Source organism: Kogia breviceps, chromosome 7, assembly GCF_026419965.1.
Source record: "Kogia breviceps isolate mKogBre1 chromosome 7, mKogBre1 haplotype 1, whole genome shotgun sequence".
NCBI lineage: Eukaryota > Metazoa > Chordata > Mammalia > Artiodactyla > Physeteridae > Kogia > Kogia breviceps.
The window spans coordinates 48911409-48938505 of record NC_081316.1 but is presented as its reverse complement, the minus strand read 5'-3'; the positions used below and the strand labels follow the sequence as shown (position 1 = coordinate 48938505).

The 27097-nt window shown below is 36.5% G+C and overlaps 1 protein-coding gene across 2 annotated transcripts in view; it reads right to left on the bottom strand.

The window, feature by feature from the left end:
* Positions 1–13747: 13747 nt before the first annotated feature.
* SLC36A4 (solute carrier family 36 member 4) overlaps positions 13748–27097 on the bottom strand; it is a 45748-nt gene continuing 32398 nt past the window's right edge. For both annotated transcript variants that reach the window (XM_059068638.2, XM_059068639.2), the window contains 2 exons: positions 23854–24023; positions 13748–18222 (listed from right to left, as the gene is read on the bottom strand). In XM_059068638.2, coding sequence (XP_058924621.1) covers positions 17915–18222; positions 23854–24023 — 478 coding nt within the window. In that variant the 3' untranslated portion in view covers positions 13748–17914. The remainder of the gene's footprint in view (positions 18223–23853; positions 24024–27097) is intronic.

The following is a 27097-nucleotide window of genomic DNA, read 5'->3' as shown; positions in this document are numbered from 1 at the left end:
TAGAGACACAAGGCAGCAGGTTAGAAGTAAGGAGCAAGATGCCAAACCAAGGGGTTAGACAGCACTATACTCAGGATGCCAAGTGAGACAGATTCTTGGGGGTGAGAAGCTGATGGAAGGGAGCATAAGGACATCCTTTTTTTTTTTTTTGCAGTACACGGGCCTCTCACTGCTGTGGCCTCTCCCATTGTGGAGCACACGCTTGAGACGCGCAGGCTCAGCGGCCATGGCTCACGGGCCCAGCCGCTCCATGGCATGTGGGATCTTCCCGGACCGGGGCATGAACCCGTGTTCCCTGCATCGTTAGGCGGACCCTCAACCACTGCGCCACCAGGGACTCCCCATCTCTTTCTGATAGTACCATTCTGTGCTCCCACATAGATGGACAACTACCAGGCTTGAAGACCTCAGGCTGAAACTGGAATCCTCCAGAAAGAAGGGAACACAATTGATGTGAACATAAAATGATTACACAATGACTTCTCACATTTGTTGTTTTTAAAGTTGTAAGCAAATAACTATGCTAAAAAAAAACCTGCTAAAAGGTTTTTAGTGGATACAGGCAAGATTATCCTAAAATTTATGTGAGAAAGCAAAGGAACTAGAAGAGCTAAAACAATTTTGAAAATGAAGAATAAAGTGGTAGAAATCAGTTTACCAAATGTCAAGATTTATTCTATAGCTACAATAATCAGGAGAGTGTGATATTGGTGGAGGAATAAATTCATAGATTAGTGGAACAGAACAAAAAAACCAGAAATAGACCCACAAATAACCTCAAATGATTTTTTTTTAATTTATTTTTTTGTGGTACGCGGGCCTCTCACTGTTGTGGCCTCTCCCGTTGCGGAGCACAGGCTCCGGACGCGCAGGCTCAGCGGCCATGGCTCACGGGCCCAGCCGCTCCACAGCATGTGGGATCTTCCCGAACCGGGGCACGAACCCGTGTCCCCTGCATCGGCAGGCGGATTCTCAACCACTGCGCCACCAGGGAAGCCCTCAAATGATTTTTAACAAAGGTGCAAAAACAATTCAATGGAGGAACGATAGCCTTTTCATTGCATGGTGCTGGAGCAATTGGACATCGACAGGGGAAAATGAATCTTGACCTAAGCGTCATACCTTAAACAAAAATTCACTCAAAATGGATCATGGACTTAAACATAAAAGGTAAAAATGTAAAACTTGTTTTGAAAGTAAGAGAAAATCCTTAGGATCTAGGGCTAGGCAAAGAGTTCTTAGACTTGAAACCAAAAGCATGAGCTATAAAATGAAAACTTTCTAAATTGGGCTTTATCAAAATTAAAATCTTTGCTTTGCAAAATACCCTGTGTAAAGGATGAAAAGTTAACCTACACTCTGGGAGAAAATATTTGCAAACCACATAGGGTTAATCTGTGATTTGGTAGGGTTTGCACTCATTGTAAAGGTTTGGTTACTTTCATGTTTACCTATTATCTCCAGATGTATTTATTCTAACTGTATTAAATTATGCTTTTTACTTAACAACATGAAACTTACATACTTGAAGTCATGTAATGATTACATGTTTAATGCTATTGAAATTCCAGGCAATTATTTCTCAAACACAGCAGGTTTAATGATTGACTTTCCCTTTTTAATGAAAAATGACCGGGTACTATACTCAGGAGCTGTCAGTACTGCAATCCAATTCTTTTTTTTTTTTTTTTTTTTTTTCCGGTACGCGGGCCTCTCCCGTTGCGGAGCACAGGCCCTGGACGCGCAGGCTCAGTGACCATGGCTCATGGGCCCAGCTGCCGGCATGTGGGATCTTCCGGGACCGGGGCACGAACCCGTGTCCCCTGCATCGGCAGGCGGACTCTCAACCACTGCGCCACCAGGGAAGCCCTGCAATCCAATTCTTTACCTGTGTTCCTCAATTCATCAAATGTTTATTGACACCTTGCAGTGTTCAGAAGGGACTTTTAAATTTGGTTCAGTGGCTGCATTCCTTGTTTGATTCTTGTGCAGTTCTAACCATTATTTTGAAGAGAAAAATTACATACAAATTTCAGGAGCGAAGCACGCGTGAAACATCATTCCATATTCCTCTCCACTGCGAAGTTTCTCCTCTCCTTTTTTTTTTAATTGTTAAAGTCTGAACAGACTGGATTCCTCCACCACCCCCCCGCCTTTTTTTTTTTTTGCCATACGCGGGCCTCTCATTGCTGTGGCCTCTCCCGTTGCAGAGCACAGGCTTCAGACGCGCAGGCTCAGCGGCCATGGCTCAGGGGCCCAGCCGCTCCGCAGCATGTGGGATCTTCCCGGACTGGGGCACGAACCCGGTCCCCTCCATCGGCAGGCGGACTCTCAACCACTGCGCCACCAGGGAAGCCCCACCCCTTTTATAATAGCAATTAATCCTCAATCACCTCCTCCTTTTAGGTTCCCATGTTGAGGTCTCTTTGTTCGGATCACAGTGCTAATAAGATCAGCACCTCAGCTGTTTCCATCTTTCATGAGTCGGTTATGTCCATTAATGGAATGATGGGAGGGAATGTGTGAGAGGAAACTTTGTGCTAAGTGTACAGATCATGTACCTGATCCTGCCTCTCTGATGTTGATTGATCACCAAGATGAAGATGAAACCATGTGGCTCGCTCAGTCTGAGGACATTGCTAGTAACTTCTCAAACTTCGTTACCAATATATCTCCTCAAACATCAGTGTGCTAATGTGTTTTCTCAGGGGTCCATCGAAACCCTTAAGTTCAAAATTTCTTTAAATTATTGTGCTTTATTTTAAAAATTTACATGCTTTTTGGATCTTAATAGTATAAATGTTTTTTGGTGTAAAATAGTATTTTTATTACCATCTCTAGCCGAGACTTACTACATGATTGCCAGCCCCATTCCCTCTTCCTGGGCAAGCAGAAAGACTCTCCTAGTCCCTCTTGGAATTAGTAACACAGGTCATGTGATGAGGTTCTATGCAATGGGATGTGGGTAGAAGCTATGTACCCCTCTTCTAGGCCTGGCCACAAAGCTCCACAAAAGGTTGTCCATGCTTTCTCTTTCTCTTCCTTGGTGACCTTGGAGGCCATGAGTTTAATGTGGCAGTGACACAAGATGCAAAGAACTTGTTATCACTGTATCCCCACATGGGAGAGGCGGGTCCAACGTACAGCACATTGTGACCTGAGCAAGAAGTAAAATTTTATAATAAGCAAGAAGTAGTAATTTTATAATGTTTACAGCTCCTAGGAGCACATTTTCCCTCTGCCTAAGACTACAGGGGTGATTTGTTAGAGCAGCTATATTACTTGTCCTGACTAACATACCATTAGAACAATTTTTTCCTACCAGCTATACCCATCATGATGCAATTTCATTGAGTTAATTTTGAAAATGAAGCTGAAATGAAGGGTGAAAATATTATGAGATTTAGTATCTAGGGAGTTTCTCTCTTTCTTGCTGTGACAATATTTCTAGACCTAAGACTAACAAAATATGTGGATACCAAAAAATATTTGTTCTTTCACCTGTTTCTTTTTCCCCAAAGCTCAATGAGCTTTTTCACGGTAATCGTTGAGAGAAGATGCCCAGAATACCGTACAAAAAGCAATATTGCATTTTGAAATTTTGGCAAGTGAATCTTCTTGTCAGAGGAAAAATTGTTTGCATCGTTTGGCAGATTTAAAGGGTTTCTGATCTATTGTCATTCTGTCAGTGTCTCAATTTTTATTGAAAAATGGTGATTAATGATGCAATTTATTTTACAAAAATGTGATCATTTCCATCACTTATATTTTAAGTCTCAAAAGAATCAGTCATCCTCATATTCATTGTCGTCATCAACGGCACCCGTTTTCAGCACTGATTCCCAATTTTCCATGTCCACAATCAGGAAAAACCACCTGGGGGCGCTCTTTCATTACTGTCAGGTCTTCTGTAGCCTAGCCAATTCCCTTAGCCATTCCTTCCACCAACAAATCTCTCACCAGCATTTCTCAAATTTTTGTTATCCCCAAACCACCGAATGGTTTACTCAGTGTGCTTGTGGACCATTAATTTTAAGTGACTAGAAAGAGACATGGTAAGTATTTAAATTATAAAAATGGAACATAATATTAATGGTAAGATTAATTATTTCATGTCAGTGGAAGAGGGATGATCCCATTGCTAACCTTTTTCACTTTTGGCTCAATAATTCAAGCATTAGGTTCTACTCTACATGCATTATGTTTCTTTCCTGCCTCTTTTACTGCTGGTAAATTAGGGGATTAAAATGACAATTATAGGTGATTGGGAATGTGAATGTTTGATGGCTCCATCTGATAAATCTGGATATTCAAGTCAAACATGGACCCAGAATTAATGGAGAGATTTAATGAGTAGTACCTTGAAAGCTCTAAGTCCACAATCACATCGAAAGCTGGCAGTTTATTTGGGGGTAGCGACAAACAAATTCTTAATCTACTCTGGTTGCATTGTCTCTGTCAAGCACTTGTTTATATTGTATTGCTGCATCTTGATGTGGCTTTTAAACATACCCAATGTTTCATTGTTTTGTTTTCTCTAATGAGAAAGAAAATCACCAAATACTGGGAATGAAACAAATTCCTAGTGACTGAGGCATTTGTACCCTAGCTTGTTTTGTCTTGTGTTTTTTGTTTTTTGTTTTTTTCAATGAACTGAAATATTTATTGAAGAAACAAGTCACAGATAGATAGAAGAATAATTTTAAAATACTAAATTGTTGTCCAAAACTCTTTGCTGCAAATGTGGGCACTCCAATCTAGGAGAGAGCACCCCAGGCTGTGATGCTGAGGAAAACTTTCATTAAAGAAGTGGGGTTTGAACTGTACTCTTTGAAGAAATTACTGACCTATGTGTTCTCACTGCTTCCATTTAATTATAATTTGTGGTTAATCAGAAATCAGCCCAGAATAGTAAGTCCTTTTGTTTCTTCCTATGTCTCTCAGATCACAAAAGTAAGCAGAAACATAGAAGATAATCCAGAAGTAGATTTACAGGACAGCTAGAATTTAGAAAGATAACTTGATGGGGGAAGGACAGAATTGTTTATTGACAACCCGTATCTTCATGTCTTGTTTTGTTTTAATCCTGACACATTATCCTCACCATGAAAAATTGGCAATAGTTCATCTTTGCAGTTCAGGATTGTCAAGATAATTGAAGACATCACTGAGATGCACTGTGCATTTGAAATGATAGAAATGGTTTTTATTGACATTATTAATGTCATGAAGGAATGTCCCCATCCCTTATCTCACAGCTCCTAGAAGCACATTTTTCTCTGCCAACCAGCATTCTTCAGTCGGGAAAAGCAGTTTTATAGTCACTGTCCATTTCTTGGCAGAAAGTCCTGAAAAGCTGTACACTCAATAGCTGCAAGTTGATAGTAGTTATAATTTTCACGATTACTTCATTAAACATAAAGTTGCAATCAGGAGGCACTATTACCAGAGACGGCTAATTAATCTCTGTAAAACCAAGCAGTACATGGATTTGCATTTAGGGACTACTTTTCTAATCTTGTAAGAATCTGGGCCTTTGTCAGAATTGAGCACAACACATCACCAGACTGTATAATGGCTCCAAAATAAACTTTTAATTGAAACATCTCTTCTCGGTCTTCCCTGGTGGCGCGGTGGTTGAGAGTCCTCCTGCTGATGCAGGGGACACGGGTTCGTGCCCCGGTCCGGGAAGATCCCACATGCCGCGGAGCGGCTGGGCCCGTGAGCCGTGGCTGCTGAGCCTGCGCGTCCGGAGCCTGTGCTCCGCAACGGGACAGGCCACAACAGTGAGGGGCCCACGTACCGCAAAAAAAAAAAAAAAAAAAAAAAAAATCTCTTCTCCTGCGGTGTGTGTTTTCTGTATTACAATAACCCTAAGTCGTCAAACACTTCCTTCATATACATACTGTACTGCAGTGGTTGAAAAGTGAACCATTGAAGGCATGCCCATTTAATGAGCATCTTATGCCACTGATATTATGCAATTGCAGCAGTGGTCTTTTAAAATTTTTTTATTGACATATAGTTGACGTGCAATATTATATGTTACACCTGTACAATACAGTGATTCACAATTTTTAAAGTTTATACTCTATTTATAGTTATTATAAAATATTGGCTATATTCCCCATGTTGTACAACATATCATTGTAGCTTATTTTATACCTAATGGTTTGTACCTCTTACTCCTGTACCCTTATATTGCCCCTCCCCACTTCCCTCTCCCCACTGGTAACCACTAGCTTGTTCTCTGTATCTGTGAGTCTATTTTTATTGTTGTAGTTACTGGTTTGTTGTATTTTTAGATTCCACATATAAGTGATATCATACACCATTTATCTTTCTCTCTGGCTTATTTCACTTAACATAATACCCTCCGAGTCCATCCATGTTGTTGTAAATGGGAAAATTTAATTCTTTTTTATGGCTGAGTAGTATTCCATTGTATATATGTACCACATCTTCTTGATCCATTAATCTGTTGATGCACACTTAGTTTGCGTCCATATCTTGGCTATTGTAAATAATGCTGCTATGAAAAATGTGGTGCATTGTATCCTTTCAAATTAGTGTTTTCATTTTCTTTCAGATATATACCCAGGAGTGGAATTGCTGGGTCATATGGTACCTCAATTTTAGTTTTTTGGGAAACTTCCATACTGTTTTCCAACAGTGCTTTTTGATATAAATATTGCCTGGTCATTAACATTGGGTGACCAGAGTTACAAATATATAGTAAAAAAGATGACCCAGATTTGTTTTTTCCAAGAGGAGTGTAATTTGAGTTCTCTTATCTTTTTCCAGTGGCAAAATTCAGCTGTTTTATACTGAAAGCTATGACTGTGTTCACTTTAAATGCCAAAGAGCACACTCTGCTTTATGTGAAAATAACACACTTGGGCAAAGCATCATGAAGGTCAATGTGCTGGAGCAAGTGGATTTTCAGTTAAATTAATTCCAATTTCCAGATAGTCATTGCTATTCTTCTTCTTCTTTTTTTTAATTAACACATCCATCAGCTCACACAGTTACCTTTTTAAAAAAATTTAATTTATTTTTTATACAGCAGGTTCTTATTAGTTATCTATTTTATACATATTAGTGTATATATGTTAATCCCAATCTCCCAATTCATCCCACTCCCCCCAGCACCCCCGCCACTTTCCCCCCTTTGTGTCCATATGTTTGTTCTCTACGTCTGTGTCTTAATTTCTGCCCTGCAAACCAGTTCATCTGTACCATTTTTCTAAGTTCCACATACATGCGTTAATATACGATATTTGTTTTTCTCTTTCTGACTTCACTCTGTATGACAGTCTCTAGATCCATCCACGTCTCTACAAATGACCCAATTTCGTTCCCTTTATGGCTGAGTAATATTCCATTGTATATATGTACCAAATCTTCTTTATCCATTCATCTGTCAATGGGCATTTAGGTTGCTTCCATGTCCTGGCTATTGTAAATAGTGCTGCAATGAACATTGGGGTGCATGTGTCTTTTTGAATTCTGGTTTCCTCTGGGTATATGCCCAGTAGTGAGATTGCTGGATCATATGGTAGTTCTAGTTTTAGTTCTTTAAGGAACCTCCATACTGTTCACCATAGTGGCTGTATCAATTTACATTCCCACCAACAGTGCAAGAGGCTTCCCTTTTCTCCACATCCTCTCAAGCATTTATTATTTGTAGATTTTTTGATGATGGCAATTCTGACAGGTGTGAGGTGATACCTCATGGTAGTTTTGATTTGCTTTTCTCTAATACTTAGTGATGTTGAGCATACTTTCATGTGTTTGTTGGCAATCTGTATATCTTCTTTAAAGAAATGTCTATTTAGGTCTTCTGCCCATTTTTAAATTGGGTGGCTTGTTTTTTTAATATTGGGCTACATAAAACAGTTATACTCAAATAAAGATGTTTTAAAAAAAATATTGGGCTGCATGAGCTGTTTATATATTTTGGAGATTAATCCTTGTCCGATGATTAATTTGCAAATATTTTCTCCCATTCTGTGTGTTGTATTTTTGTCTTGTTTATCATTTCCTTTGCTATGCAAAAGCTTTCAAGTTTCATTAGGTCCCAATTGTTTGTTTGTTGGAAGATTTTTAATCACAGTTTCAATTTCATTACTTGTGATTGGTCTGTTCATATTTTCTGTTTCTTCCTGGTTCAGTCTTGGAAGGTTATACCTTTCTAAGAACTTGTCCATTTCTTACAGGTTGTCCATTTTAGTGACATACAGTATCTAGTAGTAGTCTCTTAGGATGCTTTGTATTTCTGCGGTGTCTGTTGTCACTTCTCCTTTTTCATTTCTAAGTTTATTGATTTGAATCCTCTCCCTCTTTTTCTTGATGAGCCTGGCTAACGGTTTATTAATTTTGTTTATCTTCTCAAAGAACCAGCTTTTAGTTTTATTGATCTTTGCTATTGTTTTCTTTGTTTCTATTTCATTTATTTCTGCTCTAATCTTTATGATTTCTTTCCTTCTACTAGCACTGGGTTTTGTTTGTTCTTCTTTCTCTAGTCCTTTAAGTCTAAAATTGGATTGTTTATTTGAGATTTTTCTTGTTTCTTGAGGTAGGCTCGTATTGCTATCAACTTCCCTCTTCGAACTGCTTTTGCTGCATTCCATAGGTTTTGGATCGTCGTGTTTTCATTGTCATTTGTCTCTAGGTATTTTTTGATTTCCTCTTTGATTTCTTCAGTGATCTCTTGGTTATTTAGTAATGTATTGTTTAGCCTCCATGTGTTTGCATTTTTTACATTTTTTCCCCGTAATTCATTTCTAATCTCATAGTGTTGTGGTCAGAAAAAAATGCTTGATATGATTTCAATTTTCTTAACTTTACAGAGGCTTGATTTGTGACACAAGATGTGAACTATCCTGGAGAATGTTCTGTGTTCACTCTAGAAGAAAGTGTAATCTGCTGTTTTTGGATGGAATGTCCTATAAATATCAGTTAAATCTATCTGGTCTATTGTGGCATTTAAAGCTTGTGTTTCCTTATTAATTTTCTGTCTGGATGATCTGTCCATTAGTGTAAGTGAGTTGTTAAAATTCTCCACTATTATTGTGTTACTGTTGATTTCCTCTTTTATAGCTGTTAGTAGTTGCCTTATATATTGAGGTGCTCCTATGTTGGGTGCATATATATTTATAATTGTTTTATCTTCTTGTTGGATTGATCTCTTGATCATTATGTAGTCTCCTTCCTTGTCTCTTATAACAGTCTTTATTTTAAAGTCTATTTTATCTGTTATGAGTATTGCTACTCCAGCTTTCTTGTGATTTCAATTTGCATGGAATATCTTTTTCCATCCCTCACTTTCAGTCTGTATGTGTCCCTAGGTCTGAAGTGGTTCTCTTGTAGACAGCATATATATGGATCTTGTTTCTGTATCCATTCAGCGAGCCTGTGTCTTTTGGTTGGAGCATTTAATCCATTCATTTTAAGGTAATTATCGATATGTATGTTCCTATGACCATTTTCTTAATTGTTTTGTGTTTGTTTTTGTAGGTCCTTTTCTTCTCTTGTGTTTCCCACTTAGAGAAGTTTCTTTAGCATTTGTTGTAGAGCTGGTTTGGTGGTACTGAATTCTCTTAGCTTTTGCTTGTCTGTAAATCTTTTGATTTCTCCATTGAATCTGAATGAGATCCTTTCAGGATAGATTAATCTTGGCTGTAGTTTCTTCTCTTTCATCACTTTAAATATATTGTGCCGCTTCCTTCTGGTTTGTAGAGTTTCTGCTGAGGAATCAGCTGTTAACCTTATGGGAGTTCCCTTGCGTGTTATTTGTCATTTTTCCCTTGTTGCTTTCAATAATTTTTCTTTGTCTTTAAGTTTTGCCAATTTGATTGCTATGTGTCTTGGCATGTTTCTCCTTGGGTTTATCCTGCCTGGGACTCTCTGTGCTTCCTGGACTTGAGTGGCTATCTCCTTTCCCATGTTAGGGAAATTTTTGACTATAATCTCTTCAAATATTTTCTTGGGTCCTTTCTCTCTCTCTTCTCTTTCTGGGACCCCTATAATGTGAATGTTGGTATGTTTAATATTGTCCCAGAGGTCTCTTAAGCTGTCTTCATTTCTTTTCATTCTTTTTTCTTTATTCTGTTCCATGGCAGTGAATTCCACCATTCTGTCTTCCAGGTCACTTATCTGTTCTTCTGCCTCAGTTATTCTGCTACTGATTCCTTCTAGTGTATTTTTCATTTCAGTTATTGTATTGTTCATCTCTGTTTGTTTGTTCTTTAATTATTCTAAGTGTTTTTTCTTTAATTCTTCCAGGTCTTTGTTAAACATTTCTTGCATCTTCTCGACCTTTGCCTCCATTTTTTTCCTAAGGTCCTGGATCATCTTCACTATCATTATTCTGCATTCTTTTTCTGGAAGGTTGCCTATCTGCACTTCATTTAGTTGTAGCTTTTCTGGGTTTTATCTTGTTCCTTCATCTGGTACATAGTCCTCTGCCTTTTCATTTTGTGTATCTTTCTGTGAATGTGGTTTTCCTTCCACAGCCTTAACAATTGTAGTTGTTCTTCCTTCTGCTGTCTGCCCTCTCTGCTATTCTTCTTAATTTCACTGTCTATTTTTAGCGATTTCTACAAAATGATCACCGTGGCAATCACTTATCCCAACAGTGATAGCTTCTCATTCTTAATTTGCACTGGGGTCCCTCTCTGGCATATACTGTGATGCACTTTGACAAGAGGTAGTTTCTTGGTACAGCCAGAGAATACTCTCCTCCATGAGAAGATTCCAAGAAACTGAAGGTATGAGTCTTAGCAGCAAGGATCCATTAGGCATCGAAAGTTCAGGAAAATACCTTCAGATATCAGGACTAGATATTATATTTTAGACAGATACTTTTTTAGGCAGAAATTGTCTACTTGCATTCTAAGTCAGATGTAATCTTTTGTACAATAGGCAGAAAGTGTAACCTCATTTTTTCCCCTACAGAACAATCTGCTTATATAAAACATGAAGACATAAAGGTTTGCGAAGAAGGATTTTCAATCTTTTCCTACCTATAGACTTCACATCCATTCCCAGAATCTCCTGAATATGTTTTTAAGGCTTGACTATTTCATAGGACTTTCTATAAGAGACTCAGACTTGAGTGCTTTATAGTTCTGTAGCTGGCTGAGCTCACATACAAAGTGGAAAAGAGTGTCATTGGCCACAGTCATTCAATAAATAGGAACAGGGTTGGAGGGGCCAGTACAAAAAGCTTGACTTGGGCTTCCCTGGTGGCACAGTGGTTGAGAGTCCGCCTGTCAATGCAAGGTACACGGGTTCGTGCCCCGGTCCAGGAAGATCCCACATGCCGTCGAGCGGCTGGGCCCGTGAGCCATGGCCACTGAGCCTGTGCTCTGCAACTGGACAGGCCGCAACAGTGAGAGGCCCGCGTACCACAAAAAAAAAAAAAAAAAAAAAAAAGAAGCTTGACTTGGCCCCTGCACTTGAAGATTTTATTAAGTGCCAGAACTCTAATATGGTTTTTCCTTGTTATTTTTGTCATTTCATTCATTCATCCCACAAATATTTTTTGAGCTTCTCCAATGTGACTGACACTCTTCTAGGCACTGGATATTCAGTAGGGAACACAAATGACAAAATTGCCTCCTTCATGGAACTTATTATATTCTCTAGGGGAGGACAGAGAGGGAACCAAAAAATGAATATATGTATGTATACACACACACATACACACGGTATGCTCATAGAACTCCCAATTTAATAGAGAGATGGACACAGAAATGAATTACCACAGTGTGGAAAGTGGGTTAATGAACCCAAGGTCATTTGCTAGTGTGAAGGAAGGAGTACACAACTCGTTCTGGGTGGGGGAGAGGATAGATGGGAAGGCTTCCTGGTAGAAGACATGCCTAAACTGAATTTTAACAATAACCAAGGATTGGCCAGGAAACAATGGGGGAGGGAGTAGAAGGAAGTAGTTTCAGCATGAAGATGTGATGAAGTCATGAAGATGAAAACCAGATGGTGTGCGGTGTGTTTGTAGTGCAACCAGCACTTTGGTGTAATTTGGAGGCTGAGGCAGGGAGTGAGTGAGGCCCTTGATATTTTCACAGCTGAGGTTGGGGAAGGAGAGAAGATTTATGACAGGGCAGTTTGTAGCACCTAGTCTGTGCCCTCATGGGGTATTGTTAGGTACTGGAGCTACAAAAGTATGTAAGGCACTGTAGGTCCATGATCTGAAGGCACTTGCTTCTGCACTGCCCATTTTTTGTTCACTTTCTTGTTCTACTCAAGACCTGCTCAGCCTTGATCCATGCCCAGCATACCTTTCCTCTCCACTCAGTGCAGGCTGGGTGGTCAGTGTCCAGCCTTCGTCCTGTAGCCCAGATCTAGATCCAGTATGGAGGATGGGGAAGTTACTCCCTAATTCCTTGGCAAGATGAATGTATTAGCTTTCATTTGATAAACATTCTGTTATCTCGTACAGGTGGTCCTGTGCTTCATGGCACCAGGTAACAGTGAAGATCAAAGACCTTCATACCATTTAAGCCTTCAAACAAATCTGTCTCCATAGGGAAACTCTGAACCAAACCTGTTCTTCAAAAACTGATGTACCTTTTCTAAGAATTCTTTCCCCTGGGGTCTGTGGACCCCTTGAAATGTGAACCCCATAAATCTATATGCAAAATTTTGAGAGAATGTGCATATCTGTTAAGAACAATCACTATACTTTTTACATTTTAAAAAAACACTAATTTAACAAGGTGGCCATATTTAATTTTTCTCCTCCAGCAAGTATTCCACAGGGTATTTCATTGCATTTATACCTGTATGTTATGTACCCAGTCCTATCTCCACTCTGTATTTTTTTGTTTGGCTGTTGGTTTTTTTTGGTCTTTATGTTCCTTCTGTTGCTTGACAAGAACATGTACTACTACTACGAAAGCTTTATAAACTCTTTGTTCCTCTCTCAAAATCTTATTTCTTTTTCTCTCACAGCCTTCCTTTAACTACTCACTTAAAAACAGTAAAACCCATCTCTTTCTCCTAGCACTATGGTTCCACTTTCTGCCGATCCTCCTTTCTTGGTCCAAAAGCATGTTTTTACACAGCTGCAGTTAAAAATTAATTTTATGTATTTATTCTTTACTAAATTACTAATCTTCAATATAACATTAGTATAATTAATATGATCCCCATTGTATGCTAGGCTAAGATATCAGAATTTATGATTTCCTTATTGTTGAACATTTAGGTTGTTTTCAGTTTTTCACTATTAAACATAATGTTGCCAATGCACCTTTAGGTATAGGGTCTTTCTCTTCTGAGGAACTATAGTATGTCCTTTTATTAAGTTCAAAGAGCAGAACTATTGATATAAAAGTATAAATATCTTTATGGTCTCTGATTTGGGGTTGGCATAATGCAAGCAAAATGTATTAGTGGGACTGGTACATATTCTTGACCTTAAGAGAGTGATAAACGACCTCATGGATGCAGCATCTGCAGACTGCCCTCCCTGCATTCACTCTGAAGGAAGTTCTGGTCATGGTTTTGAGTACGACCTTTCATTTTTAGTCAACTTCTGCTCTTAAATCCCAGAGGTGCATAATATCAGCTTCCAAGATTGAGGGCCATATGACAAGGAATTAACTGCAAAGACTTATTAAAATGTTATTATGAGAATATACTAGTGTCCTTTCCAGCTTATGACATTTGTCAATGTCATTTAACGTTATAAAAGAAAAATTTACTTAAAAAGGTATTTGCAAGCAAAATAATATTTTATTGAAAATTCAGAAGTTACAGTACTTTAAGACATTTTTTCATATTATAAAGAAAAATAAGTTAAAAGAAAAAGAATTAACTCAAGTGCACTGATATTTAGTTTTCATTCAAACAAACATCATTTTGAAAAACCAAAATCCATAGCTTAATTTATTCACGGTATAAACACGTATTTTCCTATTTCTCATCAAGAAAACTAATGGAATAATCTTCAGAGTAATCTTTCAACACATCACCTTCTTGGATCCAATTTAAATGGCAAATTAGTATTAGTATCTAATTCCACAGACTACTGGAGTGTGTGTATGTGTATACATAAGAACTAGCTAACCTTGATATAAAATTCTAAGAATGAGAGTGATCTGTCATTTCATTTTATCATAGGGCAATAAACAGCATTTCTAAAGCATGTTTTCTTATCTCCTAGGTCAAAACCAACCACTTTCAGAAAGGTGTTTAGCCTAGTGAGCATTAGTGGCATAAATAAGATTAATTATGGTCAATCATACTGCCAAAGTGTTGACTATTACAGTCAGCCATTTAGTGTTAAGAAGTATTTTGTTATGCCTTTTAGATCAAAGTCTCTCAAATTTTCTTATGAAGGGGAGCTAGTTGAGCCAAAAAGATTAAAAGACTCATTTTTAAAAAAACTCATTTTATAGTATCAATGGTCTATATTTTTACCAAATTATTTTCTCAACAGAACATATTCATTGAGCCACTGGTATCACTTAAATAATTTTATTTGTTATTTCCATTAGTTCTATTATGTATCCTCTCCCTTTCAAATGAAGAAAGGAGTGGGTACATACTTTCAGTAAACAAATGCAGTACTAAGCTGCTGTACTGCCATCTCTGGCATGTCAGTCCCAGAAGATGCCACACGGAAGCTACAGTAAGCATGTCCACAGCTGGACATGGCACTAATGTAGGACATCAATTAATACCCCAATTAATATCTGTATAGTACTTTACAGTTAGAGAGCTTTTCTGTAACTGCTATGAAGATAATGAATGAAATCACCCACGTTAGGACATTTACAACAGGCACGTTGCATAAAATGCTTACAAAAATGTTAATTGCATCACATAGGCAAAAGGCAGAAATTGTTTTAATAGAGGAGAATCCAGAGAGGACAGAATTAAAACATAATGTAGCACTTGCTAACACAGTGCTTTTTTTCATTTGGTAACACCGTACAAACTGGTCTTTAACTAAAGAAAAAACTAGGTCTTACTTCAGTTGTGGAGAAATCTGGTCATGGGGGGGACAAGAAAATACTCTGATAAAAAATAAAAAAGGTCTGAAAGCCACTGTTTTGACAAGTTGACTCTGAAACCGGTGAAACCCGTTTAGCTGTAAGGGAACAGTGATGACTAACTTAGAGGTCATCAGAGGTGAATAAAGCTTTCCTTTTTCTCCCCACTCCACTAGTAGAAAAGGCTCGTTGGTACCTGATTAGCTTTCAGAGAAGAGGGTGCTTTACTGTGGTGGCAGATGAAATGCTGAAGTCATTTAAGCTATAATGTAATGGACCAAAGATACTGGATACAAAATTTGACAGGTGCAATCACTCTCATTTTTCCAGGTCCCAAAGTAAAATCAACAGCTGGTTTAATCAAAATATCTTCTCCAAGAATCTTAGAAAATGTTATGACTCATTAAAACTAAATTTTCAGAGGAAAAATACTGCTTGATTTTTTGCAAATAAAACACATCATTAAAAATCCTTAAGTAAGAGTGCGTTTATACATCTAAATAGTATTTCTTGTTAAGAATTAAAACTGCTCTCTCCCTTCTTAGCCCCTCTTCCTTTCTGCATTTCAACTTTTCTCCTGTATTTAAAGTATTGATAATTTAGTGAATTGAGTACTGGATGTCGAGTCAGCACTCATTGCTTACGGAAGCCTGGTTGATAATGTACTCAACATTTGTTCATTTAATTTAAAATTCATATATTGCTATTATCAGCTATTTGAAATTTCATTAAATGTGATAAATTCCATAAGGAAAATAAACAAAGGCGAAAAGTATAAAAATAAAATATCACACATAGACTAGAAATACTATCTGAAGATAGCTGACAAAAACCTAATAGTGCTTTCTATTAAATAATAGTTTTCAAGTCATATTATACCAAGTTATACATTAAAAAACACCTAATTTACTCTTAGATTCAAGATTATATAACATTAGTTTCAATGACATTACTTTTCCTATAACTTCCTCCACATTCTCCCGTGACTAAAGGTTCAACATAACAGATTTGACATAAAAGTGTCACAAACAATTATTGGTGATTCTCAATGCAAATGTTTTTTTAAAAGTTTTGATTCTTAAGAATTTGTACCAAAATAAAGCTTCTGATATATCTTTGGATTATACTTGATGACTCAATGATGTAAGCAAAAAAATACTTGAACTAACGTTTACATATAAAAATATAGAATATATACACTACTGTGATCTTGGTGATATCTTATAGTATTACAAATTAGAGTATCACCAACCTGACTAAAAAGTTCGATGAGTTTTAAAGTATGAATTAAAAAGAAATATCAAGATTCTTAGTTTTAAACTTAACCATTTTCATATTCCATGCCCGCTGAGATTCTCTGTTTTGGTTAATAACTGGGCTTGAAGAATATGGAGGAATAAAAGGTATTTCTCTGGAAGAAGCCTGGAGCATCTCAGTATCTAGCAGAGAGTTTATTATTGTCTTGATTTTTTTCCTAGGCCTGAATCTTTCTCTTATTCTGCCCATTCAGATCAATGGAAGGCTATGATAAGGAAAGCCATGAGACCGAAAAGAGTACACAAGTCCTGTATTGTGTCAGATCTCTATTTTTTGCCATTAGGAAAGATAGTGCCTACAAACCTAGAAAGAAAGAAACAATAAGGAGAGCTGAATCCACACACAGGACAGCTGGGAACCTTCTACCAGCCAGCAGTTAAACCAGCAAGGCATTTCTATTCTGTTTAAAAAGCATTGCTTCTTTCCCATGTTGAGGCTTACATGGCCACAGTGCAGTCTTTTTAGAGTTCCCTGACTTTCTGCTCAGGTCACATACACTTGTCACAGATCATGACTTACAAAATACTGAAATATAATTAAACAGACTTAATACTAAAGTTAAACAACATAATTTATTCTTTTTCTAGGATGTGAAGTGAAAGATAAAAAATCCTGGACTGGGAATCAAAAGATCAGGTTCTCTTCATCTCAAGGCTGAGTGGTCTTGATCAAGTTACTTAACCATCCTGGTTATCCATTTCCTCAGGTTAAAAAAACAAGGGAATATGTATTGGATAACTCACTGTTGTGGCCTCTCCCGCTGCGGAGCACAGGCTCCGGACGTGCAGGCTCAGCGGCCGTGGCTCACGGGCCCAGCCGCTCCGCGGCATGTGGGATCTTCCCGGACTGTGGCACGAACCCGTGTGCCCTGCATCGGCAGGCGGACTCTCAACCACTGCGCCACCAGGGAAGCCCTGGTTAACTTTTAAAGTCGCTCAAATTTGGTTGAAACATTAAGTCAGAATCTTGCACAGTGCCTTTTGGTTTTCATTATGAAGATCAGCTACCATTACAGAATAGTGTAAAAATAATTCTGGTTTGGGGGATTTTCTGATTCTTACATTATGGCTAATGAGAGTTTTCTAAACTTCCACAGGGAAAACATAAGTATTTGGCTCTCTAATAAAAACATAATCATTTCTACATTATATACAAAGTATACTTTAAAATTCATTGGGAGGGTCAGATTTTAGTCACCTATACTTCTTTAATTCTCTTACTGTTGAAACCCTGTTCTCTCCTCATCTGGGTGGCAAGAGAGTAGCATGGAGGTAAAAGAGAGAATCCTGGTTAAAGTATTTGATTGAGAGAAGAAAAACAGAAGAATTTTCATTCTTTAATTTTTTTAACATTTTAATTTTTTCAATTTTCAGAACTAAAATGTTTGAAATTGCTGCTAATACTTAAAACCACGAATCTGTCATAGTTTATCAGTATTGGTAAAGAATTATAATTTACTGCCAAAATATCAATGTGCCGAAAGAAAACGGTTTTTAAGTGTACGGCAATGTGTTCTATAGAGGTTCTTATTTTCATCGTTTTCAGGCTTGAGACTCACACTTCTGCTTCTACTATTTCAAACCAGATGTAAAGCATGTCGAATTCAAATTTAAAGAGGAACTCTGTGGAGTGCCAGCGAAAACTTTGGCAGTAGGATAAATAATTTCTTCAACAGTCACATATGCACCTAACAGGAAACCAACAACTCCAGTGAACGCGATAGAAATATTTTTCAGGATCATCCATATATTGTAGTGCTCCTTAGAAAATGTAAGAATTTCAACCAGAGGTGGCAGGATCAGGGCCAATGTGCTGCTGCTCACAGCTCCGACAAAGGAAATCACAATGTCTAAACGAGGAATCAGAATCGCCCCAGCACCTAGAAAATTGAAAATACAAATTTTTCTTATGTAAATATTTAACACTTACATGAATACTAACTGTAGATGCATTCACTACATTAAAAGTAATTGATGCAAGTACTAAACTATTGCTTGTGGAAGAATCTGTCATATTCTGTTCTGAGCTAAAAAAAGAAAACAAAGAAAGAAACCAAAACAGTGAGTGATATTTCTCGGGCTTTGACTTATCAACAGGGTTTCTTACATAAACAACTTTTAATTTTTGCTATGAAATTCTGGGTGAAGAATGTATTTTCATTACTCTGCCATATAGTTCATTCTATAAAGCACAAAACCTGGGGTGGTGTGATATAAATAAATCATTAAATAAATGAGAGAGAAGAGATAGCTATTCCTTACATTAGAATTCCAATTAACCAAAATAGAAGAAACAATGGAAATAGAAAATCATTATTAAGCAAACACCACGGTAATAACTGTTACAGGAAAAGTCACTGAAGGATGCTAAAATTAGTGGGCAAAAACTGTATGAGAACAGGCTATCTCCCTACAAGATATTTATCAATTATAAAGGGAAAAAGAGTACCTTTACAGTGGAGACATCTGACAGACACCACCTTAACCAAGTGATCAAAGTTAACATCACCAGTAATAAGAAATATTGATGCCACGATGTGATGTATTGAGAAGTGCAAAGCATCACCTGTGGCGTTCTTGTTAAAAATGCTTAACTTCAACCTAATCATAAGAAAGCATCACACAAATCTACACTGAAGGAAATTCTGCAAAATTACTGACACTTCAAAGATATCAAGGTAAATAAAGAAAGATTAAAAAAAGATAACTGTCAAGACTGGAGGAGACTAAGTAGACATGACAAACTAAATTTAGGCGGGACCTTGGATTGGCTCCTTGATCTGAAAAAGGTATCAGTGGGAAAACTGGCAAAATAAAAATAAGGTCGATTAGTTAACAGCATTGTATTGATGTTAATTTCCTTAACTATACTGTGGTATATAAGCTGATAACATTAGAGGAAATTGAGTAAAAGGTTTATGGTAATTCTACTTTCTTTTACAACTTTTCTAAGTTATTTCAAAATGAAAAGTTAAAAAAAATGGACCATTATTGTCAACAGGATTTTAGTCCAAGCTACCATCAAGTCTGCTGCAAGTTTTGATCTGGCACTTTCTTGACCTTTATCTTACCAAATATCAACAGAAGGTTTGCAAAAATTAAGAATTATATTCGGGACCTCCCTGGTAGCGCAGTGGTTAAGAATCCGTTTGCCAATGCAGGGGACATGGGTTCGAGGCCTGGTCCGGGAAGATCCCACATGCCGCGGAGCAACTAAGCTCGTGCGCCACAACTACTGAGCCTGCTCTCTAGAGCCCGCGTGCCACAACTACTGAAACCCACGTGCCTAGAGCCTGTGCTCCACAACAAGAGAAGCCACCTTAATGAGAAGCCCGTGCACAGCAACGAAGAGTAGCCCCCGCTCGCCACAACTAGAGAAAGCCCGCGCACAGCAACGAAGAGCCAACGCAGCCAAAAATAAATAAATAATTTTTTTTTTTTTTTAAAGACTCATATTCTTTCTCCAAATTGTCCTTAGACGGTTCATTGAATGATTTGTTGAGGGTTGGAGTTGCCATCAGAAATAACAGCTGAGTTTGCTCGCATGAAAGCTGTGACAACTATATCACCACTGCCACCAAAGATGACTATGTAACCACAGTTCCAGCTGTGAGGACTCTAATTATGTATGTGTTGGCTTTCTTTTACTTGTCTTCAAAAGGTATCAGTTTTCTCTCCAATCTTTGTTATCTCTCTCTTTTATTTCTAAGTTTACCTCCTTTTGCTTTTCTTTTTTTCTCTGTCTTTGTCTCTTACTGAACTTTCTGTATTATATATACAATTTAATTCATGCTCTTTGTAATTAAGTCTTGAGTTTGCAGTTTACTGGCTTCTTTGCTTCTTAATTTTCAGTTTATGGTTTTCTCCCCTCCCCTATTCTCTTTGTGGCCCTCGATGTTTTTCAGGAGGATGTGGGATTAATTTGGAACCACCACATTTCTTAGAACCACACATTATTTACCACTTTTTATTTAAATTATTATGAAAGCTAAAACTCTAAAAATTATTTTGAAATCATAAATCTAGCTGCACACCTACAAGGCTGAAGTACAAGACACCTTCCTAAGTAAAACAACTAAATTTGAAGAAGTTGGAACTCTAAACTAGAAATACTTTATAAAGTGGACCCCTGTTTAATGGATGAGTGCTATATCCTTTTAACATTTCTCTCAAGGGAACTATAAAGTATAACTCTCAAACACAATTAGAACCTTTTAAAATTCATTAACTATATCCATTTGGTGGAAACATGCTTCACCTACTTATAGTAGGTGGCAGTATTTAAAAGGACAACCATACAAACATGACTACAACCTTGCCATCTGAAGAATGGAATCTATTTTTCATCATTAGTGTTTTCCAATAATCCAATCTGTTACTAGTAAATCAAGTGAAATGTTGGAACACCATGCAGAGGAACACTATAGTATTTTAGAATTTATTCATTCAGACTAAAATTCCACTTATCAAATACTTTTAAATCATGAAATTTATTGATTAAAGTAATTCTTTAAATGTTATATAACCAATAGATATTTGCAAGTAAAAATGGCTTGAAACGTTAATTGATAATGTTATTAGTTAGACAAGGAAGAGAAATATATACACTTTAGGCAAATCCAACATAGAAGAACTCAAAAATCACAAAAACAGTAAGTCAAAGGAAAGCTTGGGATAAGGATAGTTTATTCATTACAAATATTCGCTATAGGATTACTATAAATAGGTTGCCCCACGTCATTTACAGACAGTTGTTATGAATATATCTATTAAGTACTAATTAAACTTATCCAGTATTTCCCAAAACTATATTATAGAGAAAAAGAATGTATCCTTAAGGTACAAAGTTTCCTCTAACATGAAAAAAAGCCTATTTAGGTCCATTTTTTTGCATCTAAATGGTGAAAGCAGATATATCAGAAAAAAATAAAATAAAATGCTTATGTAACATCAACAACAAAACTGTGAGAAACACTCTAGCACATAAATTTTAATTACACAAGTAGTGAATGGTCCTCTCCATATACCTACTGACTCTTAAGACAGAATATTAGGGTACAGAATGGTACTTTTTCTCATCTGCAGTGACAACTAACTTAAATGAAGGGTTTTAGTATGTCTTCTTAGTATTCTACAAACTACCAAAGATTTATGCTTTATGTGGTCATAGTTTACTAAAAGTAGAAAGCATACTCTCAAATCCAAGGGCGTTACTAATTAGAAATAGTAGAAGGATCAATGAATTGGACAATAACAGAAATAAGCAGTATTTAACATATTTTGCAGGTTCAATTCAAACAGGGAATCAAAATACTCATGTCAAATCAAAATTTAACAGCTTTTTCTACAGGTTTGCTTTTAAAACAAAAGGCATTTATTGTAGTCCAAGGTGGCCTTTGGCCAGTTTCTATCCACTCTTCTCCCTCGCCTGTGCGATGCCCATCTAGCAGGTAAGGGCCTACAGGGAACATGCAGGAAGAGCCTGACCCATCCTTTCAAGCTTTTGAGTTCCACCAAGAAGATACTGTGAAATGGTGATTCAAATACTAAATGGAGACTTGGACATAACCAATAAAATCCAAGCTGATGAGCCCACTACTTTGAAGACCTATCCTGTAAACGTGGATTCAGTACTTGGAAAGGATTATGGAATGCTGAAACATGCAAACCCAGATGAGCCTCCACGCTCATTGCTAGGGCTGCACTGCCTGCTCTACAGATATGACAAGGTGCCATCAGCTCTCCACGCATTCATCAATAAAGAGCTTGACCCAGAATCTTTTCAAGTGCTTTGGAGAACAGATTCAAAACAGTCCTAACAGGAATATCAGTTGGCTTTTACTTTAATTTGGAAGGATGGGCCAAAGACGTAAATGAAGCTCAGTGTCCAATGATGTGTTTCAGTGAAGCAGGACAGAATATGACATGGTTTGTGTTCTCTTTGTTCAAAGTATACTGTAAATATAACCCTCATATATGGTTAAGTAGCTTTACCTATTTTTAACTAAAAGAAAGAAGCAGCAAAGAAAAAGCTGCAATCCTCTGTGACATGAACTCAGCTCCTGAGGAAAAGCTCTGGCTTCTGGGAATAAACCCTGGTAACAGATGTGCAGCATGGTCTGTACCTCAGCAGACAGGCAGCTCAACATAACGACAGCAGCCAATGTGCAGAAACGGATGAAGTTATTAAAATTCAGTAACTAACTCTAAAAGGAGGCATACTATCAGAAGAGAAATGTCTTACATCTACTGATAAAAGGACTTTGACTGAAATAAGTCTTTGTATTTAGTAGTTGTCAAAATGTCAATAAAAGCAATGTGTAAAAAATATTCCAAAATGTTTTAAAATAACTTTTTCCTCCTGAATGTTTCATTAGTCGTCAAAGTATGGGCTTATTGACATCATTCCTCAATGTGATTTCCCTTATTAGTTTACTTATTTCATTTAAATGATTACTTTGAAAAATAAGTTTTATCTAATTTTCCCAGTTTTGCTTTTTCTTTGAACACAATGTAATACACCCAGTTCTTTAAATCTAGGCATAAGTTCCACCCCAAGCTGCTCAATGTAATTTACAGAGTTGCCCAGAATTTCTAGTTCTACCATTCTCTAACCTTGAGTGGGCCAAGATGGTTATTCACATCTTCTATAGAATTTCCAAAGCTGCTTGTTCCCCCAAATCCCCAGTAATCTGGTCCCTGGTATCATTCTAAGCAATCCCATTAGTTAGTTCAGTGTTGCAGTCATCTTTCTACTTGAGATTATTGTAAAAGTGGTGACAATAAAACAATAATTTCTAACTACTTTGTTTATTTTTAAATGTCTTATCTTCATTTCACAGTTGAAGAAAGAAGGACACAAAGATGGTTTGTAACTTACCTAAAGACACCAGCAAGTAAGTGGGAGGCCTGAGTTTGAACTGTCAGTTCAGTGTAACTGTAAAACTCATACTCTTTCCACTATCCCAAACTCAAGCTCCCTCTCCACGAGTCTCCATCCTTAATTCTACCTTGTGGAGGCATTCTACAATGTGAAACTTAAATAAGAGATTATATACACTCCTTCAAATAGTAAGTAAAATAAGCCACTGAAATTATTAAAGACCAAGACAGAAAAAAACCCATTCGTATAGGTAGGCATGGAGAGTTAAAATGTTAAAAATACAAAAGTTAACAGATACAAAAAAGTTAAGGAAAACTAGAAAACCAAAGTAAAATGTGTATCAACAATATAAGGGGTTGTTTATGCATCTGATTTAAAAATACTTATATTTCAATCATGAGTGAGGTCATTTCCAAAATAATAATTTGATTAGTTGTTTTGAGTGTGATAGAAGCTAGTCTGTGTTTTTCTTCTATAGCTACAGAATAACAGAATTTTAAACCAAAATGTATACCAGCTAGGTGAACAAAATTGTTTTAAAAATATAAAAAATATACTTTTAAGTAGCTTCATTATAAGAAATTCAACAATAAAAATTATTATGCTATAAATATGCAGTGATACTTACAAGTAATAGTAACCAAGAAGGACCTTATTGCAAATTCACAGATTTGCTTCCATTTAGCATGAAATTTGGATGTGATCACAGGGATAATTATCTCTGCTGGAACATAGAACTGAATTGAATATGTCACAAAGATGCCGAAGGAATAGAGAATTTTCACTGACTGATATAACCTGTTAAAAAATTTCAAAATGTAGTCATTCTTTTATTTCCAGCTTTACTGAGGTGTGACTGACCAATAAAATTATAATACATTTAAAGTCTACAACGTGATGATTTGATATATGTATACATTGTGAAAGAATTCCCACAACTGAGTTAATTAACAAACATATCCATCACCTCACATATTTGCCATTTTTTTCCGTTTTGGCGATAACACTTTGATTCTACTCTCTTGGCAATTTCAAATTATATAACACATATTAACCACAGTCACCATGTTATACATTAGATCCTCACACCTTATTCATCTTTTAACCGAAAATTTGTACCCTTTTACCAAACTCTCTTCTTCCCCATCCACCAGCCCCTGGCAACCACCAATCTATTCTCTATTTATTTGAGTCATTAAAAATAAAAAGAAAGTTAGATTCATATTAAGACAACAAGGTGCATGAACCTGGCAGGCATTATGCTAAGTGAAATAAGCCAGAGAAAGACAAATACTGCATGGTATCACTTAGATGTCAAGATTATAAAGTTTCCTAAACTGTCGTCAAGCAAGAAGGAATTCGATAAGTGTCCTTCTATAATGTATTCATCATACGAGTGAAGGAGGAAGGAAGAAAGCTGAGTAGAAATAGGTTTGAGGGAGGGGATATGGGGATATATGTATACATATAGCTGATTCACTCTGTTATACAGCAGAAACTAACACAACGTTGTAAAGCAATTATACTCCAATAAAGATGTTTAAAAAAATATGAAGTCACCAAAATACAAAGTGAAAAAATTGTTAAAAAAAAAAAGAGAGAGAGAAATAGATTTGAAAATACTACAAATAGCATAATTAAGGCAAGAAGGAATGCCTTAGGGCCAGCAACAATACTATCTTAATTTTAAATGATTCAAGATATATTTCTCAGCTTGATGCTTAAAGTTTAAACATAAATGGTCAAGCTATTGAAATGTACAAAATAACCAAAAGATTGCTTCATATACCCTGATACGTAATTGTGGAGAATTAAATGAATATTCTTATCAGTTTATTATTGCAACATTCCTTTTTTTCTAATTATATTTTAACTTGTATGTTTTAAAAATAAGATTACCAATATATCTAAAAATATATCATTATGTACATAAGTATAATTACCTTTCTATTTATATAAAACAAATTGTATGGGTTAAGAATCTGGTTATTATTAATACCATTCAGTAATATTAATTATATGTAATTACTATCACTTGGTGTTACACAGAGTAGAAATGGGAAATAAAATGGTTTGGGTCTTTTAGAAGCTGGTATATTTGCTAATCATCCACCAAAGAGTAAAATAGAAATGAGTGTTTAAGAGAAGCGCTACAGTCTTTTAAAATCAACTCTTCCACTTTTATTTCTTTATTGTTTTAAGAACTCACTAATTTCTATATTTGATATCTACATTTTTCAAGTACTATTTTTTGCTACTCAACTTTTCTATATCTTACCAACCTTTGTTCTCATTCTGGTTTTAAGCACGTATCTGTGGTAATTGTCCATAGGTACTAAGTTTTAGAAATGAAGAGTTGAAAGAAGAATCTACCCAGTAAACTCTCTCAAAAGGATAAAAAACTTGCTTAAAGTGATAGGAATTTGTTTTGATGATATATAAGAACATAAAACAACTTTTAAATAACATAAGGTACACCTTAAAAGGTATCTTAAAACTCAGTGCCAGGGACTTCCCTGGCGGTCCAGTGGTTAACACTGCCTTCCGATGCAGCGGGTGTAGGTTTGATCCCTGGTTGGGGAAATAAAATCCCACATGCTGCGGAGTGCAGTTAAAAATTTTAAAAAGAAAGAAAGAAAGAAAACAAGTCTTAAAAACAAAGCAAAACAAACTCAGTGCCAAAGTTCTTGAAAGTTAGAGGCTATGTTTTATTCTTCTCTGTATAACCCCCCATGCACTTGGCAGGGGATAGATACTCATTAAATGTTAATTAAATTAATATTAATGATCAAAAATGGGTGTGGATAGGTGATTCTTAGAAACTACGTCTAATCAATATCACAAATAAAAATACTTCAAAAATAAAATGACTCTTGCTTGAAAACAAAGTATGTTATACTGGTAGCAAAGAAATGTAGTATCTTAGTAAAGAGCAGAAATATATTTTTTAAATAATTATTTTGCAGTCAATATATAGAATCAGATTATGGGGGAGAAAACAACTATATAGTCCAGTGAAAACATAAGTTTTGAAAACAGAGGATTTCAAAAATTGCAATGTTTCTATTCTTTTCCTCACATTGGCTAAGAAATCAATACCTAAACAAAATTTATAGATAAGAATATCTTAATTTTTTTTTAAAGCTAACCTGGGAAATAGGTGGCTGACTGATTCTCTTTCTCTCAAGGTTGAATACAGAAGCTACTCTTGGAAAGAATCTAATAACTCACTTTTCCCTCTTGGACCTTTCATGACTGTCAAGAATCTTGAGGGTTAAGATCTGTCATGAAGTCTTTGCGAGAACTAGCTACAATCCTGTCGCATGTTCACTAGAATGTAAGCACTATGAGGGAGAGATTTTTTATCTGTTCACTGCTGTATCACTAGTGCCCAGGAACACTTCCTAGTACAAAAAACACATACAATAAATATCTGTTAGATGAAAAATGAATTTGATAGAGGCCCTACATTTTAAATTTAATAATATTCACTGTGAGGAAGAAAATGACAGAGGAAAGGAAAGGCAGAAGCCGTCTGGGACAGGATTCCTCGATATAGGCAACTTTACTATTGGAAGATCATTAAGAATTTCTGAGGGAGAGGACAGAGGAAATAGTCCGGAATATACAAACCTTTTTCCAGTTTCCTTAAATGTACTGCTCTACTTCATTATTTACTGTGCCTCTTGGTGAGTCCATTCTTGCCTAAATATTTCCATCTTAGGTAACAAACTCCTCAGAGTTCAGCTCCCTGATTGTGTGGTAGGATCAATTACGATGTAGTGTAGCTTGATTACCTGCCACTATTTTTCAGCTTTATTTCCCAGAATACTCAGCCTCCTAGTTTCTATATGCTACAAACATGAGCTCAG